Here is an 18,624-nt window from a genome sequence, read left to right as displayed (position 1 = left end):
TTTGAGGTTCTGGGAACTCTCCACTAGCATGTCCGCAGATATGCTTTTCTCCTTGAATTTCTTCGATGAGGACTGCACTTGATGGGTGTCACTAGCATCAGTCTGAAGGATGCGGCATCCAATGCTGGGAATCTTTAGTGGTGGCGGGTTTAAGGCCACTTCTTTTAATTTTTTGACTGCACATGTCTGTTCTTCCCTCCATGGTGGGGGATCCCTTTTAAGCATCTTTGACAGCTGGCAAGTGTGGGCGGCCACATGCGGGATAAACTTCCTGATGTAATTGATGATACCAAGGAACTGTTGTATTTGTTTCTTATCACAAGTCCTTATCAGAAACTTGAGAATTCTTACGCAATGTGAGGTCGGTTGGTAATTTCCATCCTTGAATTTCAATCAAAGGAAGTCAATGTCAGTTTGGGCCACTGAGCTATTATATTATGATAGCATAATTCCATAGGAATCCACCAGTTGTTGGAATGTGGAGAGGAGTGTCCTATGGGCCATAACATCTTTGGAGAAGAGAAGGATATCGTCTATGTAGATAAGAGCACTGTGTAGTATGGGCTCAAATATCCTTGTCATGGCCTTTTGGAAAACTGATGGGGCCGTCTTAAGGCCAAATGGAAGGACTGTCCATTGGTATTGGGCCGTAGGAATGCGTAAGCGATCTTGGGCCTATCGAGAGGTTAATACCCAATTGCCAAAAACCAGCTTTGAGATCAAACTTTGAGAAGATATGGGCTTCGTGCGATTGAGTGAACAAGGCCTCGTGCTTTGTAACGGGAATTTGTCATCTTGAAGGAAGTGGTTGAGGGGCTTGTAGTCAATGACAAGCCGCTTCTTTCCTCTTAATCGCTCAGATCTTTTTTCAACATAAAAGGCCTGGCAGGCCCACTGAGAAGATGTGGGTTCTATGAGACCTTGCTGGAGGAGCTGTTTGCACTCTTCTTGGGCTAGAGCCAAGTCTGTAGGGTTCATCCCCGGGTGTGATGCCTTTGTCGGATTGATATCTTCATTAAGCTTGAACGGGAGATTGACAAAGAAATCTGGATTCTGCCACAGGGGGTGGCGATGATGAAAATGTGCATGGGAATCACGAGGACAAGAGCGACTCCTTGTGTTCTTGGAACTCAGCCGAGGCATCAGCCAGAGAATATAACCTTGGGACAGAAGTAAATGGCTGAAAGCTCCTCTTATACTTCAATCCTGTAGGGAGGATCTTTAAATGCTTCGCCTGTTGGTACAAGTCAAAGCCTATCAATAGATCCTTGTCGGGAAGATCAGGCAGATGACCCTAGTCCGGAGGATACAAGTGGGAAGAAGCTGGATTCCAATCGGGTGCTTAGTGATAAGGCTAGTTTTGAAAACATTTCCATCTGCGACCTTAAAGTATTCTTCATGAGGACCCGATTACGAGGTAAGATGGTTGGGTTCATCATGCTTTTGTGAGCCCCGGTATCCAGGAAGCCAATGACACTAATGGGCCGTTCATACTTACTGGGAAGAATATGGATCGGGACTAAAGGAATTGGAATAGTATCTGGGCCATAGGTGGATTGGGAGGATTGGATATGTTGGGCGGGTAAGGCGGGTAATGGGCTTGATTATGCAGGCTGGATTCTTACAAGTGAATGAGTAATCTTCTTACGATCCGATGTCTACTCCAAGGGCAAAGAGCGTGTCTTCATCGAGCTCATCCTGTTGAGAACGAGGATTCGACATCATCATGTTCCAGGGAGATGTGAGAGGCCTGCTGTATGTGTTGTAATAGCTTAACTGCCTTATTAGGGTTTCTTGGGCAGTTCTTGGCATAATGACCTCGATTGCCACAGATATAACACCTTTCAGACTTCTTTGTACCCGTTCTTTTCTTTCGAAAGTATCTGACTGACCTTCTTCCTTTCTTTTGCTTGAAAGGGGTTTGAACCAGAGGATGCTTCTTGTAATGTGCTTTCTTCTTTGTCTTGCATTCACAATTCTTTTCCTTGCATTTAATGGCAAGGTGAGACTTCTGGCATACATTCTTCAAAGCTTTACTGTTGTCAATGATATCTTTGAACAGCTTCTGTTGTTCGCACATTTTATCCAGACAAGCCAGAGTCATTTGATGGATTTCTCCTATGGTGATAGCATTCATCGCTCTTACCGTAGCGAGAATACTTCTATGGAGTTAGTTGCAATGCTTCGGCGGGAGGCAATATAGGTATGCTGAGGTTGACATCATTGTAACCATTAAGCAGATAATAACGTTGAGTCATGCGCTGATAGTGTTTCTCAATATCTGATCTTTTCAAAGAACAGCAGCGCATATCAAAGAACTCTTGTCTTAACTGTTTGCTGTATAAGGATGCATCTCCCAGAAACTCAGCAAAGAGAGCGTTGATTGCTTGTAAGGGAATCAGGTGGCAAAATTGAGCTTTTTGATATTCTCCAATGGAGGAAAACCAGTCTTGTAGTGTGCCAACTGTTCTAGAGATGAATTCTCTGAGTATAGCATGGGAGTCAGCACCTTCCCGGAGCATTTGGACATCAAGCCAAGCTTTAAATTCTGCAAGACGGTCTCTCCATCTTGATGGGGGAACATCATCCAAGGTGAACCATGGGCTGACTGGGCCTGGCACTGTTGTGGAGCGCTGGTAGCTCAAAGTCTAGAATTGGTTCATCATCGGGAATTTCAACATGGGGTCTTGAGGAGGCCTGTAGGGCTGTAGTGCCACCGTAGAATCGTGGTTGGTGAAGGACTGTTTGGGAGGTGTTGGTGAGGATCGACCATGAGCGATGTTGTGATATCCATTCGTCCGTCCTCACTATCATCGACGAGTCTTGAGAAGAATCTTCTTACAGTTACAGCTCGAGAGGGTATAGACACCATATCTTTGTGGAGGAGGATCAGGATACATTTTGTCCTTCCCTTTATCAATCTTCCTTTTTGAAGGATGGGATTCTTCTGAGGAAGATGGACTCTTTTGCTCATACCTGGCAGGTGTTGGAGTAGGTTTGAACAAAGGAGATGGGTGATAAGTTGGAGGTGGTTCATATGAATAGTTAAAAGGTCCAAAAGGGGAATAAGCAGGTTCAGGTGTAGGAAGGAAAGGGTTAGGAGTTGTTTGGGCAGTGAAAGGAAATTTGAATGGGCTGAAAGAGACTGGAGCTTCTGTGGGCTTGTGCAAGTCTGCTTCAACTTGGGCTAATTGTTTCTTCAGCCTTCTTATTTCCTGTTCCTTTTGATTGAATTCTACACCAAATCTCCGTTGTTGGATCAAAGCCTTCAAATCTCTATCAAGCTGGGTAATTCTGCTTTGGAGATCCTTATACATGTTTTGGGCAAAAGCAGTGAAGGAGTCAATCTTTTGATCAACATGCTGAGTCCTGGTGAGGACCTGGTCAATCTTGGAATCAATACGTTGTAGCGTCTTATTCTGGACAGCAGCATTCTTGGTTTGCCAGTTTAAAACTTCTTCAGCTTGAGTGATCGGGGTTGTCTGACCTTCACTATCAACCTTAGTTGAGTGAATGAAAGGTCTGGTGGAGATCTTGGTCTGCTGGTCGGTCTGTTGTGCCAATGGAGGAAAATCTGCTTCATAGGAGGCAGGTGAGAACATCATACAAGGTTGTACTAGGGGAAGTGCAGGAGGAGGAGAAGAAACTGGTTTAAGAGGCGGTAGTTTCTTTCCTTCCTTTCTGATGATCTCAAGGGCAAGCTCATAGATAGGAAGAGGCTTCTTCTGTTTGGTTTCCTCATGGATACCAATCCATGGGCTACTATCTGGATAGTCTCTGCTGAGAACTTGTTGTGGCTTGCAAGAGGCTCTTCTTGTTTGTTTGGTGAGCTTCCTCCAATTTCTATCAGACAGGGGATGGTCATATTCATTTTCCCAGTAATTGTCTTGACAATCACAATCTTCATCGCATGCTCCAGAACCTGGGAGATCCCAGGGGCAGTGACCATCTATTTTCTGAGGATAGATATAATGATTGTCTGGTGTTACTGCTCCAATGGGATAGTAGTCTTGCTCCTTTTCTAATGGCTGGACCATCATGGTCTGGAATACAGGCAAAGAGCCTGTAGAATGCCGAGGAGGTTGAAACGTGGTCTGCACCGTTCCATCAGGGTTTCTTCTGAAAGAAGACTCAGTAATCTGGATTGGCTGAGAGGTTGAATGAAGCCTTTCGTAATTGGTTAACCAATCCTTTGGAATGAGCTGTTCAAGCTCATTTCTAGGCAGTTGCCTAGGTATCTGAACAATTGTTGGGGTGGTTTCAGTATCAGCCAATACAAGCAGAGCATCATTGGAGACAGATGGCTGTGAAAGATCTCTGACATGATCTTGCAATCTGTAGATAATTTGATGGTGTAAGGTGGCCATCATCGAAGAGGTCACCTGAGCAGCGCCAGTGAGTTGAACCTGAACTTTAAGGGCAGTGCTAAGATGTGGATCTCTTAGCGAGAGATTATAGTTTGGGAAGAATGTCAACACCACGCTCCCAGCATGCAAAGTGGTGAGGCAGGTTCCTATAACCGCATGTTCATACTGCAAGAATCGTGTATCAAGGAGAGACACTCTAGCTGTAACTGGAAGACCTCGTCTCCCATGTAGACTGAGGATAAGTCGTACAGCTCCAAAGTGAAGATGAGAAAACCCTTCTTGTCTCCATCTGGGGATGAGCTGCGGAGGGATTTCTAGAGTCACATATTGTTCAGCAGATGAACTCTGGAGAGAGCATTGGTCCATTCTGGAGGCCTGAACATATTCTTTTGACAAAGATCTTCGGGATGAAATGAGAGATCTGATAGATCTGGTTAAAGATCCAGATCGTCTATAGATGTTGTATGGACTGAGAAGAGGAAGGAGGGATTCTCCAACCTGAGCATCTTCAGGTAAAGTGGATATTTCTACGAGATTATCAATTCTGGAGGATAGTGTTCGCCGAAGTGGTGAAGAAAAAGAAAGAGAAGAAGTAAGGTTAACAATCTCCGAGGGAGAAGGGGTCTGAAGATGAGTTTCAGAAACAGGGTTAGGTGTCTGACAAGCCATATTTGGTACGTGGCGTTGTGGCCAGAGATCGCTCTACCTTCTAAGAAGGAGTTAAGCAGTTACTGGTTTCCAGCTGATATACCAAGGTAAGAGAAGATGGCAGAAAAGCATATCTGAGAAATTAAGAGAAATACAAGAGTTTGAAGATTTCTCCCCTACTTACCAATGAAGTATGTATAATACAATCATAACCAGGCTCTGATACCAAGATAAGCCGGGAGCCCTTACCACACATATAATGAACTCATGCTATGCCTCTTCCCTCTCCATAGGTACTCTCTGGCTGTGCCCTTTTGTTCATTATACATGTGATAACGGGACCGTCGCACCTTAATGTCAAAACAAAGATATTTCTGATACACAGGATCCTCTTAAAGAGGCAAGTGTAGAGCATACGTATCTCTGATTATAAGAGTATGATACACATTCAAAGGTTTTCGGAGAGAAGGAGAAGAATTTAGAAAGCCTGGCAAAACCGTCATTTTGTTTTATTATTATTTTTCACCCCAATCCGTTGCCAGTCTCTAAAAAATATCTATGAATTAATTATATTAAAGCATAATATGGAATCATGCATAAATATGTACTCAATAATAATAACTTATAAATTTTTAAAAATTAATTTATACTATTTTAGTATATTGTAATCTAATATATATATTTAAAATATATTTTATTAGAAATTTTAATTTAATTATAAAATTTTATAATAAATCATGTACACATATTTTTCAAGACTATATTATTTAATAATTAAAATGCTATTTATGTGTTAAAATCTAACGACCTAGAAGCATTACATATTTTCGAGGATTTAATCTAAAATCGTTTAGAGTGGAGAAAATGGGTCTCAAACTTTGAATTCTCGTATCCGGTGATTCCGAAGTTTGATTGGAGTGATTCCAGTGGCTATGGACTCCTAAGAGAGAGCTCTTTCAAATGATACCAGTCTCGCTGGATTTGGTGGCCGTTTCTGGAGCTTGTGAGGAGAGAGAAAATTAGCTTTTTTTTTTTACTTTTCGATGAGATTTCCGACAATCCGACTGTTGGATTGATGATCCAAGACCACCTATTGACTCAGGAGGAAGAGAAGAACATTTTGGTGTAACAAGTTCTGACAGATGTCATCGGTGGCCGGTGGCTGGCCACCGTGCGCATTGGTTCTGGCAATGGCTCTGGCAAGCCTTGGGGATGATTTAACTTCTAGAGGTTTCCTCATAAATTTTTGCAATTTTTGAGACACATATAAACTTTGGATAAGATTATTTTCATTTTTTCTCAGTTTGTGGTGCTTAAATATAGTGTTTCTTAAACAGAAAAAATTAGAGAAAAATTCTAAAAAAAATATATGATGAAAGTAAAATTATTTGGAGATATGTTATGGTATTTGTTAAATTTTTAAGTGATTTGGAATATTTTTCAAAAATATATATGGGTTTTAGTTAGATTTTTAGCATCTGAGCCTATAAGATCATTTGGATTTATGATATTTAAATTTTATATGATTGGTTGAAGCTTGAGGATGGAGAGTTAAATGTGTGAATGTTGATTTGGGTTGAATTAGGAATATGTTAGCTGTTGGAAACTTATGGAATTGAGTAATATTCTTGAATAAAAATTTATAAAATATTCATGGGTGATTAGCAAAATTACAATTCCTTTTGCGATAGCTTTACAACCTTATTAAGGACCGCGAGGTAAAATTTTAAAATTTTTTTAGAGCTTGTTTGAGTAGATTTTTACAAAATATCAATTATAGGGACAAAAATGTAATTTTTCAAGTTTATGACTATTGTTTGATTTGGAGGGCCCAGGATGAGCAATATAATGTTGATGAGATGTGATTGTGAAAATTGAGAATTTAGAAGTGTTATTTGAATCTTTTTGCAAGTTGGATAGGTCTTAGATATAGGGGAAACTCTGCCGAGTTTTCGGCATAAATTAGGATTGCCTCTTTAAATTTATTTTTATTTAAATTAGCACTAATAAATTCACAATAAAATTATGTAGGTGGTCAGGGTCAACCATCTTCCTTTACCCAACTTCTACAGTCATCTCTGATGTACTGTGAGTAAAATATTAATTTTAATTATAATTTCATTATTATTATATGTTCAAGCATGCCTGTGCATTACTTATAAATATGTATCTATGTAGCTAGACCCTAGGCACGTTTTATATTGCATTCATAATCGATGAAGTGCCATGGATGTTGTTTATAATAATTTGGAGCAGTGTGCGTGCGTTGGCGTGCATGTGGTGTGTGGTATTGGATATGGATAGGACGGGGTAGACACGGCTTGAGAGACACTCGCTGGGACCCAGTCCTCTTATGGATAAGTCAGGGCAGGCACGGCTAAAAAGACACTAGCTGGTCTCCGCATTTGGTTCATTAAGCGAAAGTCTGGCTTGAGAGACACTTGCTGGCAGAGGTTGGATTAAGAGAGCTGTATAGGGGATCAGCTCCCGTATATGAATAGTTTGAATATTATTGGGTGTATGTGTGCTCCAAATTACCTTTTTGTTGTTATAATGTGACTTGTATGGATATGTATGATGGTGTTGCATTTCACTGTTAGGACGCATTAATTTTAGATAGTTATAGAAATTGTACTTAAAATTGGTATTTTACTCTTTGAGTCGAACGCTCACTCCTATTCACCCTATTTTTTTTCAGGCTATAAGAGGAGACCTTTTTCAGAATAACCTGCTCTTTTCTCGCAGGTTATCGATAATTACTTAGTTGTATTATTATTCTCTAAATTTGTAATTCAGAACTCCGCATATACTAGCAGTAGTATTGATATTGTCAAGGACTGTATGAATTTAAGTTTTTGTATTAATAAATGAAAAATTTTTATGATTTTTAAATAGTTTGTGAATGATGTAACAGAGTTGAGTTGGGCTCACCTAATTTTAATTTCTGATAATTATTGGATTAACTTGGCTCGAAATAAAATTATAATAGTTAATTTAAATTATTTTATATGCATGTTGGGCCTAAATTGTGGGCTTGGTCATAGGTTTAGGAACAGTAAGGCTTATCACGGGTCTCGGGAGCTTTATGCCGGCCCAGATCCTAATGTCGGTCCAGCCCATAGGTTGGGTCATGACAAGAGTGGTATTGATGTGGCCCAACCGCAAGTGCACGGGTCGTACAAGTAATACAGTAAAGATATCGTTCCCACGAGTAGTTGTGTTAATGATTGAATTTTTGATATAAAAAGTTGAGTAAATTGAAATATTTTTGAAATTAAAGTAATGAATTGATGGGTATTGAGAATGTGAAATCTATATGTGCAAAATTAATATTCTATTCAACAATGTATTAATTAAACTAAAATTGCATCAAATTGAAATGAGCAAGTTGAAATATGGCAAGATTAAAATGGCAAGCAATTAAATTCAATTAAAAATTGACAATGATAAAAAGGCGATTCCGGAGTTCGGGATTTCATATTCGAGCTATTTTGGGATTTTTAAATTGGTTATCCAATCTTGTGGGACTTACGGGTTTTAAGGAGATTAATTCTTAAATCCTTTGAATGCCCTTTCGAGTGAGACAAAGAGTGCCTTAATTAATCTAATCCTACTTTCGTGGAGTTAGAGTTAATTAAGACCCATTAGGTTCTTTAATTAATCTGTGAATCCTCTTAATCCTTAGCCTATTTCTAGGTCTAAGTTAATTAAGTCCAATTTCTTGATTATCTATCACAAGGCCTTCTCCTTTCGGTGCCTCAACCATGGATTAAGAACATTACTTAATGGGATCCTACACTAAGCATGTCATTAAGCACACAAGAAATGAATAAAACTCATTAAGACTACAAAATATGGATTATCCAATCAAAATCCACAAAATATCTCAAATATTACAACCCTTACTCCAGAATCAAAAGTAAACTACTCACTATCCATAATGCTTACAAGAAATTCTGAGTTTATATGAAAATCAAGCTTTAACCTAAGCTAAGAAACAAGAAATTAAACAATAGAAATGTAGGAAAAATGTAAGGAAGGAAAGAAATCTGCAAATCTTGGTTGAAAATGGTGTGGAAGGTGAAAATGACTCTTCAGCTGCTGCCTCTCCTCTTCCTTTCCTTTTCTACTCCTTGTCTTCCCTTCTAAAATGGGAAATGAGGTTATTTATAGCATTTTCTGCCATGGAGCCCTAAAATGGTGTGTTCTAGGAGGGGTTTTCTGAGGGAATCTTCTGCCAGCTCATTAATGAATTCTTTATGGGACTGCATAAGTCATGCAGTCCCTTATGCGATTCGGTGGTTTAGTTCACTTATGCGAAACTGCATGACTTGGTGCATAGGTTATGCACAATTCCGTGAGAGTGCATAAGGGAGGCGTGAATGTGCATAAGCTATGCAATCTCCTTATGCACATTTCAAGTGTATTGGAACAGTGATTTTTCTCCTTATGCGGTCTGCATAGCTTATGCGGCAAGTTATGCACAATTTGGTCAATGCATATTTCAAATTGAAAACTTGTTTTGACATCTTTGGTAGAAGTCACTCCTCAATGGCAAAACTTCTCTTGATCCTTCAAAACACCATTTTTCCTACAAAACAAAGTAAAAATTACAAATTAATCCAAAATTGACAATTATGAAAAACTAACTAAATAACTAATGAAATTAGCTAAAAATAACTAATAATAAAATAAAATGGCTATGAAATTAGACCTAAATGACTATGCAAAATGTATGCATCAGGTATCAGAGCTTAGGCTTTAGATTCATGGGACATAATGTAATTGGGAGTGTAAAAAGAAGTCTTGTTAGGAGGTCACATGCGGAGTATAGGATTCTGTTTCGTCTTCTTCTGTAATTCTTTGCTTCTAGATTCTGCGTTATTCCTCGATTAATATAAAAGTGCTTCAGTTTAGTACCTCAGTTTTGTGAAATACATAGTGATGTGAAATAGATTTAACAAACGTGTTGAGGTCTGCCATGGAAATACATACTCCAAGAAACACTATGTTTCTGTCAGTATGGATTTAAGTGTCGTGTCTATATGGTGCAAGGCACAAGGACATAAAGGTGATTTTTAGCAATATAATTGCTTCAGATGGGAGCAAGGGTACCACTGCTAGTAGTCATCAGTGGATAGCCCCGTCAAAGTAAGTGTATAGTATTAGTAAGTTCAAGAGAGATAAGAGATTCGGGAAATCTGGTATGTGGGACGTACCGTAGTAAATATGCAATGTTTTCGATGTTTGTGCTGTAAGCTGCAGATTACAGTACCGACATGAGATTATTGTGTAGAGCTGCGTGCTTCCCCGTGATGCTCATAGCGAGGATGTTTACAGACAGTCTCTGTTTTGATACAGTTATTCCAGAATAAAGTTCTATTTTTGCAAAATAGTTGAAACTCCTAGTTTGTGGTTTAAAACCTTTGAGCTAGAACATCAAAAGTTACAGTGAGCAGTAACTAAAGTCAATGACTTGATTACCCTAGCCTGGATGAGAGTTACATCAAGAATTGCTACAAGACTAGAGGTTCCAGTATAGTCATAAATTAAAGGTGACACTTATAGAGTGAGACCATCTGGTCTTTGGTATGAGACTTTGGATAGTTTTTGCGATACGATGGATGTTTTGCCTAGAGTGTAGTGAGAATAGTATCTCCTTTGCGTGGCAACAAGGTGTAGAATACAACTTTACTCCTAAAAGGAGACAAGATGCTATGAATGATGTTTGTAGCCTGTGAAACGATGCTTTAAGGGGTTTACAGTGTGATAAGAGAGCAGATAGCCTGACATGGTTGCAGCAAGGTGGTAGATGTAATACCTTTTTCGTAGTCAGTTATGATGTAAAGCCCTTGAATTGAATGACGAGTTTGGATGCCCAGTATCTTAAGTTTTAGCTAATTGAGTAAACATGGAAAAAAAATAATGATAATAATAAAATAAAATAAAATAAAATAAAATTACTACAGAATTAGTTCTCGAGGTAGTAAGGGTATTATGGAGGCTAAAGGATAAAAATAGAGATCACGCAATAAATATATGATTGCAATTTCTTGAGTTCCTTTCTAACTTCATATTATTCAAAATAATACAACTCAACTCAACTCAACTAAGCCTTTATCTCAAAAATTTGGGGTCGGCTATATGGATTCGCTTTTTCCACTCTGAACGATTTTGGGTTAAATCCTCAGAAATGTGTAATGCTTCTAAGTCATGCTGTACTACTCTCCTCCAAGTCAATTTAGGTCTACCCCTTTTTTTCTTTCTATCCTCTAGCCTAATGTGTTCTACTTGTCTAACTGGAGCCTCCGTATGTCTACGCTTCACATGAACAAACCACCTCAATCTCCCTTCTCTCAACTTATCTTCAATTGGCACCACTCCTACCTTTTCTCTAATACTTTCATTACGGACTTTATCTAGTCTAGTATGACCACTCATCCACCTTAACATTCTCATCTCTGCAACTCTTATCTTAGATGCATACGACTTTTTCAGTGCCCAACACTCACTACCATATAGTATAGCCGGTCGTATGGCTGTACGGTAAAATTTTCCTTTTAATTTATTGGGAATCTTACGATCACATAAAACTCCCGTGGCACGTCTCACTTCAACCATCAGCTTTAATCCTATGACTAACATCCTCCTCACATCCCCATCTACTTGAAGGATCGAGCCTAGATATTTAAAGTGATTACTTTGGGACAGTGCCACTCCATTCAAACTAACTCCTTCCCTATCACCGCTTGGCCTTCACTGAACTTGCAATGCATGTATTCTGTCTTCGTTCTACTTAACTTAAAACCCTTTGACTCTAGAGTACTTCTCCAAAGTTCTAGCTTCCTATTGACTCCTTCTCGTGTCTCATCTATCAGAACAATATCATCCCCAAACATCATGCACCAAGGAATACTCTCTTGTATATGTTTAGTCGTTCATCTAAAACTAATGTAAAAGGTAAGGGCTTTTGGGTGATCCTTGGTGTAATCCATTTGAGATCGGAAAATCTCTTGTGTCTCCTCCTACTGTGCGCACAATAGTAGTTGCTCCTTCATACATATCTTTCAATACTTGTATGTACCTAATAGATACCCTCTTTTGTTCTAACACATTCCATAAGACCTCTCTTGGAACACTATCATAAGCCTTCTCCAAATCAATAAAAACCATGTGTAGATCTTTCTTCCCATCTCTATATTTCTCCATCAAGCTTCTAATGAGAAAGATCGCTTCCATAGTTGAACGACCGGGCATGAAACCAAATTGATTGAGAGAGATAGAAGTATCATGACGTAGTCGATGCTCCACAACTCTCTCCCACAACTTCATAGTATGGCTCATGAGTTTAATTCCCTATAGTTTGAGCAACTCTGTATGTCTCCTTATTTTTAAAAATAGGTACTAAAATACTATTCCTCCATTCATCCGGCATTTTCTTTGAGTTTAGAATCTTATTAAATAATTTAGTTAACCATGCCACTCCCATATCTCCCAAATACTTCCACACTTCAATTGGTATTTCATCGGGTCCACAGGCTTTACCCACTTTCATTCTCTTAAGTGCTTCCTTTACTTCTAAAGATCTAATCCTTCTAGTATAATTTACATTCTTTTCTATTGTTCTATAATCTATATTCACGCTATTTCCATTTTGACTATTATTAAAGAGATCATTAAAATAATTTCTCCATCTTTCTTTAATGTCCTCATCTTTCACCAACACTTTTCCTTCTTTATCCTTAATGCACCTAACTTGATTGAGATCTTGACATTTCCTTTCTCTACTCCTTGCTAATCTATAAATATCTTTCTCCCCTTCTTTATTTCCAAGTTTCTCATATAACTTTTCAAAGGACTGTGCTATTGCTTGGCTAATCGCCTTTTTGCCTCTTTCTTTGCTATCTTGTCTGTTCATATGCCTCATTATTAACACATTTAGGTAATTTCTTATACCATTCCCTTTTTCTCTTCACTGCCTTTTGTACTTCCTCATTCCACCACCATCTCTCTTTTGAGGGTGGTCCATGTCCTTTAGACTCCCCAAGTACTTTTCTAGCTACTTCTCTAATCTTTGATGCCATCTGTATCCACATATCATTGGCCTCCATATCTAGCTTCCATACTTCAGACTCAAGAAGCTCATTTTTGAACTTCACTTGCTTTACTCCTTTGAACTCCCACCACTTTGTTCGAGCTACACTATTTCTTCTGACCTTACTTGAATTGTTCCTAAACTTGACATCCAAGACCACCAACCTATGTTGACTTGTTAAAGCCTCTCCTGGAATGACCTTGCAATCCTTGCATAGAGCTCTATTTGTCTTCCTGGTTAAGAGGAAGTCGATTTGGCTTCTAATTCAAAATAATAGTATAATCTAATTATAATAGCATTAAGAGTAATAAATTAGCGAAGACAAATCATAGAAGGCCAGTGAATAGAGAAAGTGCAAAATGAAAATTTGTATAATTGATTGCAGATGCAACATAATCTAAATGCCAGTGGAAGTACTAGCTAGAGTGGTCAAATGACCAAATCTGAGTAGCACAGATATGTGATAACCTGGTAGAGACTTTGAAAGATACAGTTAGCAAGTACAGTTGTCATGTTAGGAAGAAGAATGGAACCAGGGATAGAATAGTCAAGTTCTATTTTGGGTAAGATAAAAGAAATAAATGAAAGTACAACCTAAAGGGCGCAAAATAAAAGGAACAAAGTTAAGTTATAGGGTATGCTAAGTGTTATTCTTGGCAAGGTGAATGACAATGATGGAGAACCCAAAATGGGACTACATTAGTGAGAATAATGATGGAGGTATGGAATCTAATAATGTGATACTCATAGCATGATGTAGTTGAGGTAGTGCCAGGGGCTAGAATATAGAGCTTGGAGTTGCATGATTGGATCATACTCTATCTATTCCCTATTCCTAAAGTGAAGTGGATAGCAATGGGACAAGATTCCTTTAACTTGTTAACAGTATCAAGAAGATTAGATGAGGAATACAATAATAATGAGCAAAAGCTAGAAGGTGTGCGATGGTATTGCGAACTATTTAATTAGACAGAGAAAAGAAGTTAGTGAGTAGTAAATTGAATAAAAGTCAATCTAATGGATCAAATAGGTATGATGAGAGGAAAGAATAATAGATAATGACACATAGGCTATAGGTTAGACTTTCAAGATAGTGAGAAGGTAGTTAGAGGTTCATTATGAATGTCAGGCAAACATTTTTAGTGTGATCAACAGAATCACTTTGCAGTGAAGCAATAATGACAAAACAGCAATAGGGGTAGAATGAAAAGTAACAAGTATGGGTGGTTATAAATCAATAGAAAGTTCAAGGATCAAATTAATGACCATAGATAAGGGTGGAATTAGTGCTGGAAGAATCTATTAGTGAGAGAAATCTTTCAGGATTCAACAAAAGTCAAGGGCACAATATAAATGATGATAGATATGAATCATAGATTGAGTATAAGTAAAGTTAATAAATTATAAAATATTATTTTCAGAAAGGACAATGATATGGTAAAGGGTTCATGCAGATGATGCTTTAAAGGTATAGCACAATTGTGCTAGGAGATGATGAAATTTTGAAGAGAAAGACCATGAAACATAGGTAAACGTTATTATATGAACAATCGGGCGTAGTTGACTGAAGAGGATATTTTTCTTTCTCTTTAAGTTTAGTTCGTGCTTTTGGTTCTAGAGAGTTATATAAGCAACAAAAACTGAGTCAAGGAGACCTAGTTATTTGAGAGTTAGGTAGGCACCAATTCATACCCAATATCCTGATATGAGGATGACGGTAAGTGCATACCTAATGTTAAGTATGAAAGGACAATCAGAGAAGTGACAGGAGTAAATTGAGTTAGATACCAGGGCTTGCAATCTTTCTGAACTCTAAGTTGGAGGAAGTGCTATTGGCTAATGAGTTACAGTGAATGAAATTGTTACTAATGGGAAAAGTTGAGGCTGAAGTTTGGAAAGCTATGGACAGTATATGTGATTATATTAAGAAGAATGAACACGTGAAGTATCTTGTTCGGAATTAAGGCATGGCACATATTTTCCACAGCCGTGTTAGTTCAGATGGAACTTATAATTTATGGGGCTCCTATCCATCCAGGATGAGCAATTTCCCACTAAGGCTGGTAGGGAATGATAATGTTCTAATAGTTAAGTTGAGAAAGGGGATACAAAAAGAATTTTCTATGGTTAATTACAAGTGTTACATAATGTGAAGAATGTGCTGGTAGGAGTCAATCGTAAGGTTAGAATTCTCAAAGCAATAGAACTAGTAATCAAGATAAGACTAAGAAATAAAAAGAAAGTTAAAGTTGATGATGGGATGGACAGCCTTGAAGGAAAATGTGTAAGGGTGAGACAGGACTAAGATTAAGAAATAAGAACAGCAGGTTGAAAAGATATTAACAATAGTAGAAATAGGAAAAGAAAGTGGATAAGATCCAAAGGATAGAAAGAAAGCTCGGTAGAGCTAGTTATAATGATGAGGATAAGAAGGAATAGGTATGCTAGGAACACACTAAGAGATATTTGAAACAAGTTATTATGAGATGATAGATTAAAGGAGTAGTGGAGCCTCGATCTAAGTGTCAATGTGTCAGAAGTAGGCCACATACTAAGAAGCTTTAGGAAGAAGTCTAGATATTTCCATTCCAGAGAAGGAGTGGGAAATGATAAAGTTGCATTAACTGGGTTATCAGGGAATACAAATACATTTGTCCTATAAGAGTCACTTTCCAATATTGATAAATGGTGTAGGGTACACTTGACACTTGGATGGAGTTCTACATAACTAGTTACATAAGATGGATAGAAGTTGATCTGAGGACCTTAGTAATGACACAAAGTAAATTGGAAGCTTGTCGTATCATGAAGTTAAGACGGTGCGAACATTTTGAATATTGAAGGGATCTAGCTAAAGTTTTAAGGACCAACAAAATCAGTAATGATCTCGAGTAAGGTACGTGAAAAAGTAGTTATTTCAGATGAGCACTTCATGAGACTTGGTAAAGTAGGCAGAGTCACATATTTGCCCCAAGAATTGGTAATAGAAAGGAACCAAGACTAGTATTGCTACATACCACATCTGAGTGCAGTGGGAGCATTGTGGGTACTAGAGATATCAGGAAAAGATCAACGAGTACTCAAATATAGTGGCTTAGTTTCAGATGGAGGAGTAATGCTCGCACTTGTACTAATAAATCTTCTTTTCTTTATCCTCGGTTTATTTGAAAATGCGAGGACGAATTTTTCTTAAGGAGGAAATATTGTAATAACCTGAATTTTAAATTACAAATTTTATATTTTTTATATGGTATTAAAATATTAATTTAATAGTATCTACCTAATTTTGTAATTATTAAATTGTCTAATTTTAATTGAAATGGTTAGTTTTATACATTAATATTAAATCAATTATCATAATATAATTTGATTAAATTGTTATTAATTTTATAAATATTATAATAATTATCATTACTATATTTATTATTATTATTATTTTCTTTGTTGTCTAATTATACACAAAATTGTATTTAGAACCCAATTGAAAAGAATTTTGAACCTATTAAATTATACCCCAAAAGTATTATTTTTATATATTATTATTATCTATTATAAATATAATTTAAAAAAAAAAGAAGAAAAGAAGAAAAAAAAAAGAAATAAAAAAGGGGGATGGGACTTGGTGTGTGACAGTGGATTCCACTATCACTGCCAGTCACTTTATTAAAAAAAAATTGAATTTTTTCAAAAGAAAATCGAGAGGAGTCTCTCTCTCTCTCTCTCTCTCTCTCTCTCTCTCTCTCTCCCCCCCCCCCCGGGCATTTCCTCTCTCATCTCCTCCCCTCTTCTTCTTTTTCTTTTCTCCGGTGATCGGCCGACGATCTCCCTGGCAGCTCCACACTCACCGGCAAAATCACCAGCGGCAGCAGCAGTCCGAAATCCGGTTAGCAGTATAGAGAGAGAGAGAGAGAGAGAAAATGGGCCCCAAATTTTGAATTCTCGTATCCGGCGATCCCGACGTCATATTGGAGTGATTTCCAGCGGTTATGTACTCCTAAAAGAGAGCTCTTTTAGATGAGACCATCTTCGCCGGATTTGGTGGCCGTTTCTTACGCCGGCGATGAGAGAGAAAATAGACTTTTTTTTTACTTTCTGACGAGATTTCCAACAATTCAACCGTTGGATCGACGATCCAAGACTACCTATGAACTCAGGAGGAGGAGAGGAATATTTTGGTGTAACTAGTTTCGGCAAATGTCGTCGGCGACCGGCGGTCGACCAACGTGCGCGGTGGTTCCGGCGAACCTTGGGGATGATTTAACTTCCAGAGGCTTCCTCATAAATTTTTAGAATTTTTGAGACATAGATAAGCTTTGGGTAAGATTATTTTCATTATTTCTCAGTCTGTGATACTTAAATGCAGTGTTTCTTAAACAGAAAAAATTAGAGAAAAATTCTAAGAAAAATATATGATGAAAGTAAAATTATTTGGAGATATGTTATGGTATTTGTTAAATTTTTAAGTGATTGTAGAATATTTTTGAAAAATATATGTGGGTTTTAATTGGATTTTTAGCATCTGAGCCTATAAGATTATATGGATTTATGGTATTTAAATTTTATATGATTGGTTGAAGCTTGAGGATGGAGAGTTAAATGTGTGAATGTTGATTTGGGTTGAATTAGGAACATGTTAGCTGTTGGAAACTTATGGAATTTAGTAATATTTTTGAATAAAAATTCATAAAATATTCATGGGTGATTAGAAAATTACAATTCCTTTTGCGATAGCTTTACAATCTTATTAAGGATCGCAAGGTAAAATTTTAGAATTTTTTTAGAGCTTGTTTGAGTGGATTTTTACAAAATATCAATTATAGGGACAAAAACGTAATTTTTCAAGTTTGTAACTATTGTCTGATTTGGAGGGCCTAGGAGGGGCCATATAATGTTGATAAGATGTGATTGTGAAAATTGAGAATTTAGAAGTATTATTGAATCTTTTTACAGGTTGGGTAAGTTCTAGGTATAGGGGAAACTCTACCGAATTTTCGGCATAAATTAGGATTGCCTATTTAAATTTATTTTTATTTAAATTAGCACTAATAAATTCACAATAAAATTATATAGGTGATAAGGGTCAACCATCTTCCTTTACCCAACTTCTACAGTAGTCTCTGATGTACTGTGAGTAAAATATTAATTTTAATTATAATTTCAATATTATTATATGTTCAAGCATGCCCATGCATTACTTATAAATATGTATCTATGTAGTTAGACCCTAAACACATTTTACATTGCATTCTTAATTGATGAAGTGCCATAGATATTATTTATGGTAATTTGGAGCAGTGTACGTGCGTTGGCGTGCGTGTAGTGTGTGGTATTAGATATGGATAGGATGGGCAGACACGGCTTGAGAGACACTCACTGGGACTCGGTCCTCTTATGGATAAGTCGGGGTAAGCACAGCTCAGAGACACTCACTGGCCCCCGCATTTGGTTCATTAAGCGAAAGTTCGGCTTAAGAGACACTCGTTGGTAGAGGTTGAATTAAAATAGCTGTATAGG

The 18,624-nt window shown here is 37.6% G+C and overlaps 1 protein-coding gene across 1 annotated transcript; it reads right to left on the bottom strand.

Annotated features, from left to right (window-relative positions):
* Positions 1-1,693: 1,693 nt before the first annotated feature.
* LOC131183652 (uncharacterized) lies at positions 1,694-2,137 on the bottom strand. The gene has a single exon (XM_058154242.1). It carries the CDS (start codon positions 2,135-2,137, stop codon positions 1,694-1,696), a length of 444 nt encoding a protein of 147 aa, XP_058010225.1.
* Between the last annotated feature and the right edge of the window lie 16,487 nt (positions 2,138-18,624).

The sequence above is a fragment of the Hevea brasiliensis genome, chromosome 1 (assembly GCF_030052815.1).
Source record: "Hevea brasiliensis isolate MT/VB/25A 57/8 chromosome 1, ASM3005281v1, whole genome shotgun sequence".
NCBI classification, from domain to species: Eukaryota; Viridiplantae; Streptophyta; class Magnoliopsida; order Malpighiales; family Euphorbiaceae; genus Hevea; species Hevea brasiliensis.
The sequence above is the reverse complement of the archived record's forward strand: the minus strand, read 5'-3'. Positions and strand labels throughout refer to the sequence as shown.